The 15,484-nt window shown below is 38.8% G+C and overlaps 5 protein-coding genes across 8 annotated transcripts; 2 read left to right on the plus strand and 3 right to left on the minus strand.

The window, feature by feature from the left end:
• Positions 1-208: 208 nt before the first annotated feature.
• Positions 209-3,610, plus strand: LOC17884616 (protein PNS1). Its single transcript, XM_006287308.2, has 5 exons — positions 209-634; positions 735-1,124; positions 1,307-2,218; positions 2,682-2,915; positions 3,030-3,610. The coding sequence occupies exons 1-5, from the start codon at positions 617-619 to the stop codon at positions 3,201-3,203; spliced, it is 1,728 nt and encodes a 575-aa protein (XP_006287370.1). The 5' UTR covers positions 209-616; the 3' UTR covers positions 3,204-3,610.
• A 477-nt stretch (positions 3,611-4,087) lies between these two features.
• Positions 4,088-6,205, plus strand: LOC17882628 (pentatricopeptide repeat-containing protein At5g13770, chloroplastic). Its single transcript, XM_006289500.2, has one exon. It carries the CDS (start codon positions 4,197-4,199, stop codon positions 6,033-6,035), a length of 1,839 nt encoding a protein of 612 aa, XP_006289562.1. The 5' UTR covers positions 4,088-4,196; the 3' UTR covers positions 6,036-6,205.
• Positions 6,206-6,292: 87 nt separating this feature from the next.
• LOC17882405 (N-terminal acetyltransferase A complex catalytic subunit NAA10) lies at positions 6,293-7,652 on the minus strand. Its single transcript, XM_006288663.2, has 2 exons — positions 7,288-7,652; positions 6,293-6,806 (listed from the first exon to the last, which is right to left on the minus strand). Exons 1-2 carry the CDS (start codon positions 7,585-7,587, stop codon positions 6,531-6,533), a joined length of 576 nt encoding a protein of 191 aa, XP_006288725.1. The 5' UTR covers positions 7,588-7,652; the 3' UTR covers positions 6,293-6,530.
• Positions 7,653-8,167: 515 nt separating this feature from the next.
• Positions 8,168-10,334, minus strand: LOC17881837 (agamous-like MADS-box protein AGL15). Of its 3 annotated transcripts, none has more exons than XM_023780890.1 (8): positions 9,889-10,334; positions 9,628-9,688; positions 9,473-9,543; positions 9,274-9,373; positions 9,157-9,198; positions 8,884-8,919; positions 8,647-8,810; positions 8,168-8,504 (listed from the first exon to the last, which is right to left on the minus strand). In XM_023780890.1, the coding sequence occupies exons 1-8, from the start codon at positions 10,068-10,070 to the stop codon at positions 8,387-8,389; spliced, it is 774 nt and encodes a 257-aa protein (XP_023636658.1). In that variant the 5' UTR covers positions 10,071-10,334; the 3' UTR covers positions 8,168-8,386. The 3 variants fall into 3 exon arrangements, with proteins under 3 accessions (XP_023636658.1, XP_006289158.1, XP_023636657.1); XM_006289096.2 differs by having other exon boundaries at positions 8,884-8,925; positions 9,473-9,534; positions 9,889-10,329; XM_023780889.1 differs by having other exon boundaries at positions 8,884-8,925; positions 9,889-10,329.
• A 969-nt stretch (positions 10,335-11,303) lies between these two features.
• On the minus strand, positions 11,304-14,184 carry LOC17884390 (pheophytinase, chloroplastic). Of its 2 annotated transcripts, none has more exons than XM_006287567.2 (6): positions 14,011-14,184; positions 12,996-13,631; positions 12,363-12,589; positions 12,062-12,253; positions 11,807-11,963; positions 11,304-11,718 (listed from the first exon to the last, which is right to left on the minus strand). In XM_006287567.2, the coding sequence occupies exons 2-6, from the start codon at positions 13,620-13,622 to the stop codon at positions 11,467-11,469; spliced, it is 1,455 nt and encodes a 484-aa protein (XP_006287629.1). In that variant the 5' UTR covers positions 13,623-13,631; positions 14,011-14,184; the 3' UTR covers positions 11,304-11,466. The 2 variants fall into 2 exon arrangements, with proteins under 2 accessions (XP_006287629.1, XP_023637032.1); XM_023781264.1 differs by lacking the exon at positions 14,011-14,184 and adding an exon at positions 13,856-13,964.
• Between the last annotated feature and the right edge of the window lie 1,300 nt (positions 14,185-15,484).

Consider the following 15,484-nt stretch of genomic DNA (forward strand, 5'->3'; position numbering starts at 1 on the left):
GATAATGCCTACTAGTAAAAATGCTCTTCGAAACTCTTCTGAACGTAGACGGAACTCTCAATCTGAGTCCATGGAACAACAAAATCGCAACCGTCCATCTCTAAAAGTCAAAACCGCAGACGTGCCGCTTCTTTTTACTTGTTGTAGCTTACACGTCAATGCTTGTCGATCTCATCATCCTCCTTGTCTAAACAATCTTCACGTGTGTTTTTATATTCCAACATGCAGTGCAGACCAAGTGGAACAAACAACAAAAGGGCAGTCACTAACGCAGCATACTTGTCGATGGCGAGAGTGTCGATTACGCGCCGAGTGATGTTGCAGCACTTTTGTACCAAGCCATCAAGGTCATAATAATCCATAAAACGTTACTAATAAATGGTGCCAACGACCAAAAATTAAAAGAAGTAAATCAAAAGGTTAAAAAACAAAAACAAAAACAAAAACGAAACAGTAACATCATCCCCCACGCACCAATCACACAGATAACGTAATCAAATTATATCATTCCACTTTTAAGAGAAGAAACTTTTTTTTTTCTTTTTGCCAAACATTCCAAGCCAGGAAGAGACGACGACCACCATCGCCGGGAAAGTGACGTCACTAGAACTCGTCAATGAGTGCCACTGAGTCCGTACGATATCTCTGTCCGAATCCTGCATTTTCCTTAACATTTCTTTTGCAAAATAATCTAAAGTCAATGATCAGTTTTATGTTTTTCTTTCCTTTTGAAGGAGGTAGAGAGAGAAAGCAAAGGAGGAGAGACGTTAGAGAAAGAGAAGCAAAGAGGAGTAAAGGGTGTTGAGGAGGATGGAGAAGAATCAAAGGATAAAGACGAAATTAGTCACCATAGATTTTTAGCAAGCTTGAACAGATTAAACCCAACTAACCCTCTTAGGATCATTGTTAATGGCGCTGGTGGTTCTAGATTCACTACGCCTCCGCCTCCCAATCTCGCACAACCACTCCGATCTTCCTTAAGACACCCGCCTCAGCCTCAGCCTCAGCCTCCGCCGCCACGGCCGCAGACGCCTCCCACCCTCGTGCCAGAAGAGCCTCAGCCTCAGACTCCTCCGCCGCCATCTCAACATCAAACTCGTTCCATCTTCACACCGACCCCTCAAGTAATTTCCTTTCCATTTTGCATTTCAGCTTGAAAGTTTTCAGAGGATTCTAAAGATTTGGGGAAAATGATAAGAGATTTTTAAGCCTAAAATTTAAACTCTTTACTGAATATTTGGGTGGGTCTTCTTTGAAAGTAGGTAGGATCTCTGAGCTAAAGTTTCCTAATTTATTTGGTTTGCAGCCAACGTTGGCATCATTGAATTCAACCAAGTACACAAACAAGTTCTTTCTGCTGCTCTTCATATTTCACAAGGTTGTTGCTATTGGGTTTGTGTGCTTCCTTGTCTTCAGAGGCGTCCAAGGTCTAATTGGATCCAATGGCCGTGTCAAAAGGAAAGAGCAGAAGATCCTCAGATTTCTACTTCCACAAGTCGAAGCTGCATCACTCTTGAGCATCATTCTCGCATTCCTCTGGCAAATGGCATTCCGGATTTGGCCTGAATTCATGATTCACTTCATACTCTGGAGCACCTTTTTGATGTCGTTATCCTCAGGAATTCTCTTACTGTGTTTTCAGATGCCAGCCACCGATGCTGTTGGGGTTTGCCTCATTGCATTCTCAATTGGCAATGGTTTATATGCTTGTTGGGTCACTCGCAGAATCAAGTTCTGTTCCAAGATTTTGGTTAAGTCATTAGAACCTGTTTCCAAGTTCTCGGATTTGAATTTACCCACCTACTACATGCTAGCTGCTGGTTTCCTCTGGATGTCTCTTTGGATTTTCGGTGTCATCGGTGCCTTGAACTTCTATTTCCCGCCACTTGTGATTATTGGCTTGGTGTTAAGCCTGGCATGGACGACAGAAGTGATGAGGAATGTTGTTAATCTAACTGTGAGTCGAGTCATTGCTTTGTACTATCTTAGAGGAATGCAGTCTAGTACCCGCTTTAGTTTCCAAAGGGCCTTGTCTCGTAACCTTGGGAGCGCGTGTTTAGGATCTTTGTTTGTTCCAACAATAGAAGCCTTAAGAATCTTGGCAAGAGGACTGAATTTGCTTAAGGGTGAAGATGAGTTCATGTTTTGTTGCGCTAATTGCTGTCTCAGACTCATGGACTTCATATTTGAGCATGGCAATGGCTGGGCCTTTGTACAGGTACTTCAACTAATTCTTTAAACCATGCCAACTCGAATCATTTTATCAGTTTTCAAGGGAGCAGGTAAAAATTGATTTGTCATCATCTGTCCTTATTAGTAGTATATTAGTAGTATACTGTATATATCTGCAGCAGTCATTTTCTTTCTTTATATAAATATCTTCTTACAGAGAATCAGTCTAGGAATAGTATTAAAATCAAGTTGGTTGTGGTGGGTCTATATTTTTTTCTTTCTGTGGTATGAGAATCTTGCATCATCTTGAGAATACGAGGCATAACCACATGCGTTTCTGCATTTTTAGTAATTATTTTGAATCACAAATAAGAGTACAGGCTGGTATGTTTACTTTTTGCAAAATCATTTGAGATTTGAATAATAAGACTAGCCAGATTACTTTGTGTTCAGCATTTTTACGTGTCTTACGTTGTTAAGTTAAGGTTGTGAATACATCGTTGTTACAGATAGCTGCTTATGGGAAGGGATTTGTGAGGGCGTCGCAAGACACTTGGAAACTGTATGAGGATGTAGATATGGTAGAGATCATAGATGCAGACATAACAAGCTCCATCTGCTTCCTCACGGGGATCTGCAGCGGATGCGTCTGTGTAATTGTCGTGGCCGCTTGGACTCACACAGTTTACAAACCATTTACAGCCACCATTTCTTTACTTGCCTTCTTCATTGGATACCTCATGGTAAATGACACTTTTTACTTTTGAACTCTAAAACTTTTTGAACTCTAAAACTGTTTGGTTCAACAGTGTTCTAATCAATGTATCATCCTTTCTCTTTTGGGATTGTGTTAACAGACCAGGATATCAATGGCATTGCCACACGCCTGCGTAGGTTGCTACTACACGTGCTACGCGGAGAATCCAGAAAACAGATTCTTCGACAATAAACCGATAAAAGATAGGCAAGCTTTGATAAAAAATGGACGTGTTGCTGTCACCACTCCTAGAGTCCGCCGTTCTCTAGCCTAGCCTAGCCTGATCATCTCTTTGTTTTACCTCCTGCCTGATTGATATGGATTATATATAGGTGTTAAATTTTCTGAAATCAATAACAACTAGTTAAAATCATTTGTAATTTAAAAATTTGAAAATTAATTTAGTGACAGAAAGAGTAAAGAAGAGTCAATATCAGTGGGATGGGGAAGATATTTGTGGATAGACATAAGCTTGTGACATCAACACAATCCAACTAATGTGCCAAAAGCCAAGTTGGTTGAGCTTTTTTTTTTTTACTTTTCTTTTCTATTTCTTTGTTGTTGTTGGTGAGACCACTCGATTACTTTCTTCTGTACGTGTACATATTTATTCTTTTGTTCCTTTCTGTAATTGAGTATATTCCTTTCTCAAAAGTTTTAAAGTAGTTTGTTTTTGAAACTTCTATAAACTTTTTTTGTAGCCAATCTTTTTAAGTAATTTAGGCTTTAGGTTTCTGGATATGGGTATATTCCTTCCTCTACTTTGTTTCATCGAGTTCAGTAACAAAAACAGTGCTCTCTTGCTGCTTATATAAACTTTTTAGAAGTCTTCCTCCTCTGTATATCACCTATGTAAATCGATAACCAAAATAATTAAGAAAAAAAGAAGTAACTTTGTTGGTTTCTTTCTTGTAATGATAACATTCTATTACTTCAAAAAAAAAAGCTCAGACTGAAAACCCAAACTGAAAAGTTCAGTTCGGTTATTCTAAGTTTGTTAAAGCCGAAAAGGCCCATAAAAAGCCCATTTACAAGAATCGTAAACCGATCCAAAGAAGTCCAAATCTTATCAAGACATGAAATCTAAAATACGCCACGTGATTCGTCGATTACGCACGAACCCGTACACACACACAGACACACAAATAAAAAATGAAAAAGAATTCAAACGTGTGGTCGAATTTTATCCTCGCGCTGAATTAGCATCCACAAGTGAAGAAAAGAGAAGAGAGAAGTCTCTCTCTCTGTCCTGCTCAGACACAAACAAATGGCCATCGCGAGTGGTTCGTGGGTAGCCACCGTGAACCACCATGCCAATCCCCACAGCTTCACTTCTCCGACGAAACACATTTTCTTTTTTTCCCAGAAGCCTCACCATTCCCATGTCTGCTCGTCTCGATGCTCTCTGGTTCTTGAGGAAGATGAAAAGAAGTCGCCGGATCCGAAAGGAGACAAGTGGCCATTTTTTGGACCGGGCACAGGTGATATTGACCGGGTACTATCCAGGTTTCTCCGAGACCCGGAAACACGGAAACTTTCTTCTGAATTCTACGAGAAAGCTAAGGACAACTCAGAGTTGAGGACGACCAAGCACCTGATCAATTACTTGGTGAGTTCTAAGAACTGGGATCTGCTCGTCTCCCTCTGTGAGGATCTTAGGGAACATAAAGCATTTCCCGATGCTCAAACGTGTACCAATCTGATCAGGAGTTGCATCAGCAATAAAAAATTCCGAATTACACATTGCTTGCTAAGCGTGTTTAGATCAGACAAATCATTGGCGGTGTCTGCATCTGATGCAGCGATGAAAGGCTTTAACAAACTCCACATGTATAGTAGCACGATCCAAGTGTTTGATAGGATGAAACAATCTGGAGGAGTACTTGAGCCAAGTCCGGGCTGTTATTGCAGGATCATGGAGGCTCACGAGAGGATTGGTGACAATCAAAAAGTGGTTGAGTTATTTCAAGAGTTTAAGAGTCAGAGGTTAAGCTTCTTGGCAAAGGAATCAGGCAGTATCTACACGATTTTGTGTTCTTCCCTTGCAAAGTCAGGACGAGCATTAGAAGCTCTAGATTTTTTGGAGGAGATGAAAGATAAAGGAATTCCGGAAAGTAGTGACTTGTACTCTATACTGATCCGTGCCTTTGCAGATGCACTAGAGGTTGAAATCGCCGAGAAGCTATTCAAAGAAGCAGGACGGAAGAAACTGTTGAGGGATCCAGAAATGTGTTTGAAGGTTGTATTGATGCATGTCCGAGAAGGAAAAATGGAGAGAACTCTAGAGGTTGTGGCCGCAATGAGAGAGGCTGAATTAAAGGTCACTGATTGCATACTCTGCGCGATTGTGAATGGATTCTGTAAGCAAAGAGGTTTCGCCGAAGCAGTGAGGGTTTATGAATGGGCCATGAAGCAAGAATGTGAGGCTGGGCAAGTGACGTACGCAATAGCCATCAATGCATACTGTCGGATAGAGAAGTACGACAAGGCTGAAAATTTGTTTGATGAGATGGTAAAGAAGGGATTTGACAAATGTGTTGTCGCATACTCAAATATAATGGATATGTACGGAAAAACAAGGAGGTTAAGTGATGCTGTGAAACTCATGGCTAAGATGAAACAAAGAGGGTGTAAACCCAACATCTGGATTTACAACTCCTTGATTGATATGCATGGAAGAGCTATGGACATTAGGCGGGTTGAAAAGATATGGAAAGAGATGAAGAGGGCAAAGGTGTTGCCCGATAAGGTGAGTTACACCAGCATGATCAGTGCGTATAATAGAGCAAAAGAGTTGGATAGGTGTGTGGAGCTTTACCAGGAGTTTAGGATGAACCGAGGAAAAATCGATAGGGCCATGGCAGGAATCATGGTTGGTGTTTTCTCCAAAACCAGCAGAATTGATGAACTAATGAGGTTGTTGCAGGACATGAAAGTTGAAGGAACCAGGCTTGATGCAAGGCTCTACACCTCAGCTTTGAATGCTCTTCGTGATGCTGGTCTCAATTCCCAGATCAGATGGCTGCAGGAAAGCTTTGACGCTGCACAAACTAGTGGTTCAAGATATTCGAATATGAACAACAGAAAAAATTTACAGGGTTCTTGAGTTGAAAGTAAACTGTCGAATTCAAGATTCTTTTGTAATTAAATGTACAATATTGCCACAGAGATCTTGTATCTCGCGAATAGAAGATTTCCATCTGAAGTTGTAAAGCCTTAATGAAAGCTTGGGATTCCAAAACATGATACATAAAAAGAACAGCTAAGTTTCAAGTACAGCCAAAGAAAGACAAAGGAGTAACACAGAGTTGGTTACCAAATGTATTGTTCACTCGAAATCATATGAATCTCGCGAATAGAAGATTTCCATCTGAAGTTGTAAAGCCTTAATGAAAGCTTGGGATTCCAAAACATGATACATAAAAAGAACAGCTAAGTTTCAAGTACAGCCAAAGAAAGACAAAGGAGTAACACAGAGTTGGTTACCAAATGTATTGTTCACTCGAAATCATATGAATGGAAAATAGTGAGCAGTACTAGAGCGAGCCAGCAAACCCAACTCAATATACCCATAATTATCTTGTAATACTGCTTTCGAGTCTCACTTCGAAACTGCTTTAGCATCTACGGCTTGAGTTGTTTCAACAGCTTTTGCATCACCTGAACAACATCCACCTCCATGGTGATGATGACTGTGGCCGTGGTGATGGTTTTGCTTCCCCTTCAAATGCTTACGCATGTCATAAGCGTCCTCCCCATCCGCGTAATACTTTGCTTCTACATCATTAATCTTGTAGCCTAATGTCTCTGTGTACAGGTTGAATGCCGCTCGGTTACTTCTCCTCACATGCAGGGAAACATACTCTGCCTCGTAAACCTGCCACAAAAGCCTTAAAATGATTTAAACAGTTCAAGTTTGATAGGAGAAAAAACAACAATCAACCTTGGTTCACAGGTAAATCAGAAAATAATTTTTAGTCAGTTCAAAGCATAACACAATCAGGGACAAAACTTAAAATCTTATACAGTCTACAGAGCTTGAGTTGCTTCAAAATCCAATCAAGAGAAGAAAACACAATCCCTATAGTCGAACCAATCAATAATTAATAACAGGGATAAGATCCCAAAAATTGATACAAAAATTCATATATTTTCAGTAAGAATCACCTAACTTACATAATCATATCAATCTTCAACATAAACGCAAACCACACAAATTCGTCTAAAAGAAGGATATATTATCCAAATTATACAACACGAATCTATATACTGCTTCAATGACTCAACTTGTTGAATGCAAACATATACGGAAGCAAAAAAAAAGGAAGAAGAGAAAAGCGAATTCAAAGATTAGAAACCTGTTCCATAGCAGCCTGAGCGGCGGTCATGAGCTTAGTGGCGAGACCGAGCTTCCTATGAGTACGAAGAACAGCGAGAGAAGTGATATGGCCGTGACACTCATTGCTCTCTTCCTCCATCTTGGCCAGCACATAGCCAACGATGCGACCATTGTAGTCCTCGGCGACGTAGAGAAGCTGAGGCCATGAGAGGATATGGTAGAGGTAATACTTCATCTGGTAGTTCTCAGGAAGACACATGAGATTGCAGGCTTGCATCGCCAGCAAATCATCCACCGTCGCTCGCCTGATGCAAACCATGGCTGCTCAATGCCGATTTCTTCTCTCTCTCTCGCGGGGATAAAGAGGGGTTAGGGTTTCGGTCTAAATTAAATGCCTTCTCGGGCTTTATTAATCTGGGGATGAATTGTAATAATTGAGAATCTGAAGTCCTTATTGAAACTGTTGCTGATAGTTTGGGGGCATATTAATAATAAAATTATTCTGTACTTTTTACTTATTTAGACATTCTAGTCCAATTGGGACTTAATGATGATTGTAATGAAATAAGAAGATTCCGACAACCTTCGCTTTAGGGGTGAGCTCTGGATTGTCCCAAGTTTACTTTTACAAAATGTGATTGGTCATACAATAGGACTACTAGTTTTTATGATTGATCATTGTAAATACTTTACCGCATTGATAAGTGTTTACGTGATTCAAAACCACTCCAAGCCTTTCACTAGTTTATCCCTTACATATGAATTGGTGACTTGAAGGAAGTAAAAAAAAAGGAACCATAGAGCTATCTCTCTGTCAATTCTTCCAATTGTATTTTTTTTAATCAACTATTGGAGATATCAAATAACTTTTTGCGCTATGCATATCTTCGTGATCGGAGAGACAGACAAAAAATCATCAACAGATTGAAGTACAGAGAGTTTAGGTTAGAAGACAATGCAGATGAGACAAGTTAAACTTCTCTTGTTTTTGCAAGTATCTCTCTCAAATTACTTCAAAATAATGTGATATTTGCTAAAGAGGAAACATTTTCTACCTCACTCTAATGTCTCTCTATAACTAAACAGAGAGAATCATTTGTTTTCAGGTAGAATTTTTGCTAAACTAGACTGATCCTGTCTGCAGTAGCTCTGGTAGTGTTTGTTGTCACTGATTCGCTTGACGGGCTCTCTCTGTCTCCTTCATTCTTCCTTCTATCATGTGCCTCTCCAGGCAACCTTGGAGAAATGACAAGTAGTAAAAATTTATTATTCCATTAGTGTTTTAAGGCATATGCATAAGGGAGTAAGACAACCGACTTTGTATCTGAAATGAGTTTCATATATTGCAACTAGTGACAGCAAACTGAAAGAGCAATACCCTAATTGCAAAGTTGTGTCTGAATCGGTTTTCTGGAGGCTGCAGTTACTGTCTTCCAAGCAGCCATGGTTTAGGATAGCGTTCTTGGGATCTATAGCGAAGCATTTGATGTAGGATGGAACATAGTGGGTGAACGCCGGGAGAAAGTTTCTGAGTTCTTGAACCTGTTTTAGGAGATAAACTGTCAGAGAAATATGCTTTCATGACCGGAGGTGATTCGACAAAACTAAAAAGAACCTGTCTGCGTAAGGTCTCGTTTTCCAACTCTGCTCGCTGTTCCTGCAAAGTAAATATTATGGCTGGTCAAGAAAAGAAATATATATTTTGTACTCTGTACATAGTCAAGAGTCTTAAGACAAATAAACTGCATACTAGCTAATTAGAGCCTGAGCTTGTCAAAATGACATCAGTTTTAACAAGATCAGAATCATGTAATCACATACTGTATATAAGCTTACATTTAGTTCATTATATGCAGTTGGAAGCAAAAGAGGAAAAGCTAGTGTTTACCTTGAGGCGTGATTCTTCAAGCTGGACAGTCAACAACTGTTCCTGAAATCACCAGAAAACCTTTATTAGGAAAATGCAGAGAGGAGGAATGAGGGAAGAGTGATATTACTAGTTTACCTTTCGCTCTCTCACAGATATCAACGCATGATAAAGTTGCTGCTCAAGGTTTTGAAGCTCTTTGAAGCTCAGAGTATTCAATCCCTTACCCTGAAGCTGTCTACAGAGAACACAGAAAGCCAAATAAATTTGTAAAAACAAAGTAGAGAAGTATATGAAGTAAGAATTTGGTATAGTGGGATATATTTAGATTCCATACAAATGTTTCTCCTGAAGCTTTGAAATTTCATCCTTTAAAAGGTCCATCTCGGTACAATCCTCCTGGAGGTTCTAAACAGGCAATAATCAGATTATGATGCTAAAAAAAAAAAACAACAATTTCAAACATATGTGAAAACAGACTAAAATTCTCACCTCTACTTTAGAATCTGAAGAACTCTGGTAGTTGCCGTATCTAGAAAGTGTTTTCTTCATCCTAAAAAACAAATTAGTAACTCTCATGAGCTCAAATCAGAAACCTTTTAAGTCAAAATGATCCAAACGAACATGCAAGATTCAATTTTTTCACCTAGGGGGTCAAACACTGTAAATCTTAAGCCTTTTTCCCAAATAGAGTCACACATCAAAATCAAGACATGCAAATACAAAAATCAAAAGTAAAAAGTAAATAATTACCCAGAACTGGAGAACTCAAAGAGCTTGCCAGACTTGGAGAAGACGATGACAGCAACCTCAGCATCACAAAGAACAGAGAGCTCATGAGCTTTCTTAAGCAAACCAGCACGCCTCTTGGAGAAAGTAACTTGCCTGCTGTTGGCATTCTCGATCCTCTTAATCTCGATTTTACCACGACCCATCTCTCACTTGTCTTTTAATTTCCCCCAAATATTTAGAATATCGCATATACATACATACACACACAGAGAAGAGAAAGGAGAAGAGAAAGAAGAAGAGAAGAGAAAGGTTGAACCTTTCCAACTCCCGTCTCAAAAATGGGGTTTTGGAAGTCCTTTTTTGGGGAATCTATTATAATGGGAACACTAAAAGTTTGCTAAATTTGGATTTTTGATTTTTAAAGAGGAAGAGAAAGAAAAATAACTAATGAATGTTGTGTGTTGCATGGCCACTGTTTTGCGTGCTCTCTGCTCTCTCTCTTCTTTTTTTTTTTTTTGTTTAGAGGTATTTGCATGACACCTTTTTGCCACATTTGGAGGATTTTGCCAGTTCTTTTGGGTCCTACTTTCCTTTTTCTTACTAATAAAGTTTGTTTTTTTTCTTCTTCTTCTTCTTCTCTTTCTTTATTGTTTTACTTAAATGTTTTTTAATTTCTTTTTACATAAATGGTGAAACAGTAGAATCTAAAGAGACCACCAATCCTAATCTCATGTTGGATGGATAGCCTTCTTATAGATTTAAATTCACAGACCAAAAAATGAGTTTCAAGCCAAGGGAAGAAGACCTACTTACTCGATTAGCCTTGCCTCGAAAAAGTTACCAATTGATATGTCTTTTCAAACACCCCAATTCATTCTTCAAATTATAATCGTTCAACCAAGAAAGTAGTAGATAACATGCATGTTCAAAATGCATACTCACATGCCTCACTTATATTGACTTCCAACTTTCTTCTACCACATGCCCTTCTACTTTCCTATATCAAATTTGAAGACAACTCATATGGCCTGCAGGCAGCTTTCAGTGAATTTTTGTTTGTTTGAGAGGGACTCTCCCCCTCTAGTGTTGGTTGTCTGTAGTTTTCTATTACTTCTTTCCAAAATAGATCAGTCCCATGTGAAAAGAATGGGACTCTTAATTTCCTGCTATGGAAGTTGCCAACAACACTAATGGTTGGTTATATGATCTAAACACAGTTACTGAAAAGAGAAATATATCAAATTCACCGTCTCAACAGAAAGACTTCACATGGAAGGGACACGCCCCTTAGAACTCTCTGACATTTGGCAGTCTCTATTTTACTGCACAAAGCTAGTCATTTTCAGGTTCCTGCTCTGCCTTTTTTTTTTTTTTTTTTATATCTGAACCTGTGGATGACTGATCGTATACAACACTGCAAGACGAGAGTTTCTTCGTTTTAGTCACTAACTATCAAGTAGATTGATATTTTCTCAACTTTTTCTCTTTGACCATTTAGAAATTTGAATGCTACATACATACATACATTATAGCTAGCATCGAGAATGCATCACCGATTACAACTAATTTACACTACACGACGACTGTTCCATGCTTCTTCTATGCAGACTTCCCTCCAAACACCCTTGTGAAACTGGATTTGAAAGATTCTCTAACTCCACTCCAGAACGACACGTTTGACCCATACACCCACAGATTCACTGCTTTCTTCCAACCATCTCTCGGGAACTCAATTTCTCGACTAAGGCTGGACTTCTCCAAGTCTTCTTCAGCCTCATCCAAAAGCGGGAGCGCTTCAAAACCACCAGACTCCAGATGCTTGATCCACCCGCGCATCAGATAGTTCACCACCTACTCGTTTTCATATCCCAAATAGGTTCATCACTCAGTTCCAAAGCTAACTAAAGAGTTTGAAGAATTTATTGAGTTGTTTTTGTACCTCCGGGACTTCGTCGTGTGGGCAGTGACCCGCAGGGCTGATCTCATAGTATGGAGCATTGGGGATTTCCTTCTTTATCTTCTTTCCCCAAATAGGTGTCACCCATGGATCTTCTCTTCCATACATGAGACATATTTGAACATTGTTCTGCTTACACCTAGCATGGACCATCAAATTGCATTCTTTGATAAGCGGCAAGACCAATGACGAAGAGGGAAAACACACATAAAACAAAAGAAGCATACTGTCTTATACCTAGATAAAGCTTCAGAGAACGATAGCTGTCCACCAGGAGCAAGCATGATTGAAGCAAACGATGCTGCAGCAGCCGGGTGCTGCGTGACCTCCACAATACGTGAGAATACTTTATCCACATTGGTAGAATGGTCTGTGTAGACTTGTTTAAGTATCTCAGCTATGCTTTCAGGATCACTTATCTTTTGCCACCTGCAATTTCATCCATTGCGAAGTAAAACAAAAGTAAAGATGTTAGACTGATAGAGATAGAAAATGGTAATTTGCAGGCCAGAAGGTGTGTTCATAAAGTCTCACTTACACCAATTCTGTGATTTTTTTCACTCTTTCCGGCAGAGGGAATGCTCCGGGCCATGGAAAGAGACGTGCTAGCTTTGGAGATCTTACTGGATTAGGGAAGAAACCCCAGAAAGGTGTTGCATTAAGCAAGGTAACACCCTTTACCAGGTGAGGATGGGTTGCTGCAAGGTAGAGAGCTACATACCCTCCAAGTGAGTTCCCTGCAATGTACACAGGCTCACCGATAACCTGTACAACAAATACCACATATTCAAATCGATTCAGCAACTTATTTCAGGGGAAATAGCGACAAGTGTTCTGGTGATTTCCTCAAATTCGTACTGAAACTAGAACACAAACAGAATCAAGAATATGAGTAAAATCTAGAGCATCCTGTACTCTTTCATGCCCAAACCAATCACAAAAGACTACATACCCACGCTACCAGGTGCTGATTTGGCAACTATTCAAATCCATGAGTATATGAGTCATAGCAACAATACATAATGAAAAAGCTAAAACACTGCACCATCCTCTTCTCCTAAACTTTCCAAGACTTACAGTTTGAACTTATGACTAAAAGTGAATCAAAAGCTTCATGAGTAACATAACAACTGAACAGCATAGTTAAAAAAAATCAACAGATATTGTTTACCTCTTCTACAAAATACTGAACTTGATCCCTCCAGAGATCCAGCGAGAATACGAGTTGATCAGCCCATGGTTCAGTTTTATCACCAAATCCCCAAAATGGTTTCTCATCTTCCGAGGCACCAGTATCATCAGCCATGGTAGTTGGATCTTCAGTCGGGAGGGATAAACCCTGCCCAAGAAAATCAATAGCCCATACTCGATAATCCCTTCCCAAATCAGTAAGCTGCTTCTCATAGTGAAATGAACCAACACCAAATCCAGGTAGAAACAACACAGCAGGAGCCTCAACGTTATCACAACCCGATTTCTCATAGTGCACTCTGAGCTTAGGTCTCCACTCACAGTGAGAATGGCTGATTCGGGCAGCAGCCTCACCATTTGATTCATCAGGCAAACCAGGAATCAAAACCTTTGATCTGGATTCTCCTCTCCTGGCTATACTAGCCAAATCCTCATTCTCACCAACCACATAACCATCAGAATTCCCATTCCGAATCACAAGTCTGGATTTCCTGATCCCAGATAATAAGAGATTTGATCGGTTTGGGACCAATCTTGTCGTGGCTAATTTACTACTCCAAGTGACCACAGAGCACTGAGGTACGAAGTTCAGTGAGATAATCTCCATAACAAAATCCTGTAACAGAACAAAACCAAAGGCATATCCTTTAAACGAATTATCCACTCAGACGTCTCTCTAAAGTAGATAGCAAATAAGAGAATCACTAAGAGACACACAAACAAAAAAAAAAAAACACAGAGACCCACATACAAAGTTGGAATTTTTCAGAAATTTGCTTCAAAAAGCTAGGTGAAACCAAATACAAAAGAGTCACGAGTTAGCTGAAATCATCTACGAACCCCTCTTAATCAAAATTGAAATCAAACAATTAGCAAGTCAACTTCCGACAACTCTTCCGTGAAATTGAAATAGACAACATCCCACCCAGAATCAGCCGATTCGTCGACAGAGAGAATTCGAAAACATAAACAACACAAGGAGAAAAAGAGTATACCTTTGAAATTCCGGAAGAGAGAAGCTTTCATCAAACGTGGTTTCTCTTCTAGGCAGGACGTTGGTTGGTTGGTTCGGTTATACAGAAATGAAACGTCTCTTTGAGAGAGAAAGAGAGAGAATTTAAAGGTGAAGAAGAAACAAGGTTTAGAATTGCCTTTGCTTGCTTGCTGGCTTGGTTTACTTCCTTCGTTCGGTGCTATACCGACAGCAACGTTTTTATTGCGTGTTTATTTTCAAGTACTCCAAATTCTAAATGATTCGTCATATTATTGATATTGAAGTGGGGTTTTTTTCTTCTTCACAATATGACATTTTTCTTTTGGATATGACATTGCTCATTTGATACCGATGTAACATATTGCAGAAAAAACATGTTGGTTATACAAAAAAAATATCAACGAATATTGTGAACTCAGCCTATGAATTGTGTAACAATGAGAAAACCTGCAAATTTCATATAAGTTTGTGTGGTTTGATCTTTGTTTAGTCACTATTTTAACAGTGTGGAAGTCTTAAATATCTGTGTAACCCATACAAAAGATTAGTAATCATAATTCGTAATCAAAGACTAACAAGTGAACTTTTTCTTTTTAAAACACACTATCTAGCCTTGGTTAACTTGGATCGTTCGGTGCATAACGACGAAAGCCTATATTTAAAAAAAACATTTATCATTTGTAAAGTTCAGCCTACTGAAGTGGGGTTATTTTTCTCACAATATGACATATATATTTTTGGATGTGAGTATATGATACTGCTAATTTGACACCGATGGAACATTGGAGAAGATACATTTTGGTTGCAAAAAAATATCAACCAATAATGATAGACAACTGACAATATTCATCTTCTTCTCCATTATCATGCATCTTCCCAAAATCATCTCAGACTCTGGATTGTGAAACCAGCGGGAAAACATATCTTTGTGTGGTTATATCTTTGTTAAGTCCCTATTTTTTGAAACATATATTCGAATTTTCTAGCTGGTATTGAATTTTAGTCTTTTTAGAGAATCAAGTAATCATATTCAAAGACTAACAAGTGAACATTTTTAATATTTAGGGTAGGATACGGTCTACGGTATAATGTGCATACTGTATTTCCAAAGAGTTAATTACTCAGGAATTACTCAATAAGGACTTTTCTCAATGGCATTTTTGTTTTTGCCATTTTATGTTAAATCTTTTAGATTTGCCACTTTTATAGACCTAAAAACACAATTTTACATATTATGTTTGAGTTTTCTTGGTTCCATTTTTTCTTAGGGTTTAGTATTTATTATGAAGTATATATTTTAAAAAAAAAAAAAAAAATTTAACAAACTTAAAAATGGCAAATCTATAAATTTTTAGTGAAAATGGCATATTTATAAAATTTGAGTGAGAAAGTGGCAAACTCCATAAGAATCCCTATTTCCAAATGATCACTTGTGAGTTGTGTGACTGATGATTTGTTCTCATTTGTTCATCTTT

Source organism: Capsella rubella, unplaced genomic scaffold, assembly GCF_000375325.1.
Source record: "Capsella rubella cultivar Monte Gargano unplaced genomic scaffold, Caprub1_0 scaffold_6, whole genome shotgun sequence".
NCBI lineage: Eukaryota > Viridiplantae > Streptophyta > Magnoliopsida > Brassicales > Brassicaceae > Capsella > Capsella rubella.

Excerpts from the sequence above, each read along its gene's own strand:
- LOC17882405 (XM_006288663.2), bottom strand. The coding sequence starts at position 7,587 with ATGGTTTGCATCAGGCGAGCGACGGTGGATGATTTGCTGGCGATGCAA. Across the intron at positions 6,807-7,287 it reads CTCAGGCTGCTATGGAACAG|GTTTACGAGGCAGAGTATGT; the intron begins GTTTCTAATCTT and ends CTTTTGTGGCAG.
- LOC17882628 (XM_006289500.2), top strand. The coding sequence starts at position 4,197 with ATGGCCATCGCGAGTGGTTCGTGGGTAGCCACCGTGAACCACCATGCC.
- LOC17884390 (XM_006287567.2), bottom strand. The coding sequence starts at position 13,622 with ATGGAGATTATCTCACTGAACTTCGTACCTCAGTGCTCTGTGGTCACT. Across the intron at positions 12,254-12,362 it reads AAAAAAATCACAGAATTGGT|GTGGCAAAAGATAAGTGATC; the intron begins GTAAGTGAGACT and ends ATGAAATTGCAG. Across the intron at positions 11,964-12,061 it reads TTCTCTGAAGCTTTATCTAG|GTGTAAGCAGAACAATGTTC; the intron begins GTATAAGACAGT and ends GGTCCATGCTAG.
- LOC17884616 (XM_006287308.2), top strand. Across the intron at positions 2,219-2,681 it reads ATGGCTGGGCCTTTGTACAG|ATAGCTGCTTATGGGAAGGG; the intron begins GTACTTCAACTA and ends TCGTTGTTACAG. Across the intron at positions 2,916-3,029 it reads TCTTCATTGGATACCTCATG|ACCAGGATATCAATGGCATT; the intron begins GTAAATGACACT and ends TTGTGTTAACAG.
- LOC17881837 (XM_023780889.1), bottom strand. The coding sequence starts at position 10,070 with ATGGGTCGTGGTAAAATCGAGATTAAGAGGATCGAGAATGCCAACAGC. Across the intron at positions 9,689-9,888 it reads TTTGAGTTCTCCAGTTCTGG|GATGAAGAAAACACTTTCTA; the intron begins GTAATTATTTAC and ends TTTGTTTTTTAG. Across the intron at positions 8,926-9,156 it reads TTGAAGAATCACGCCTCAAG|GAACAGCGAGCAGAGTTGGA; the intron begins GTAAACACTAGC and ends TTTACTTTGCAG.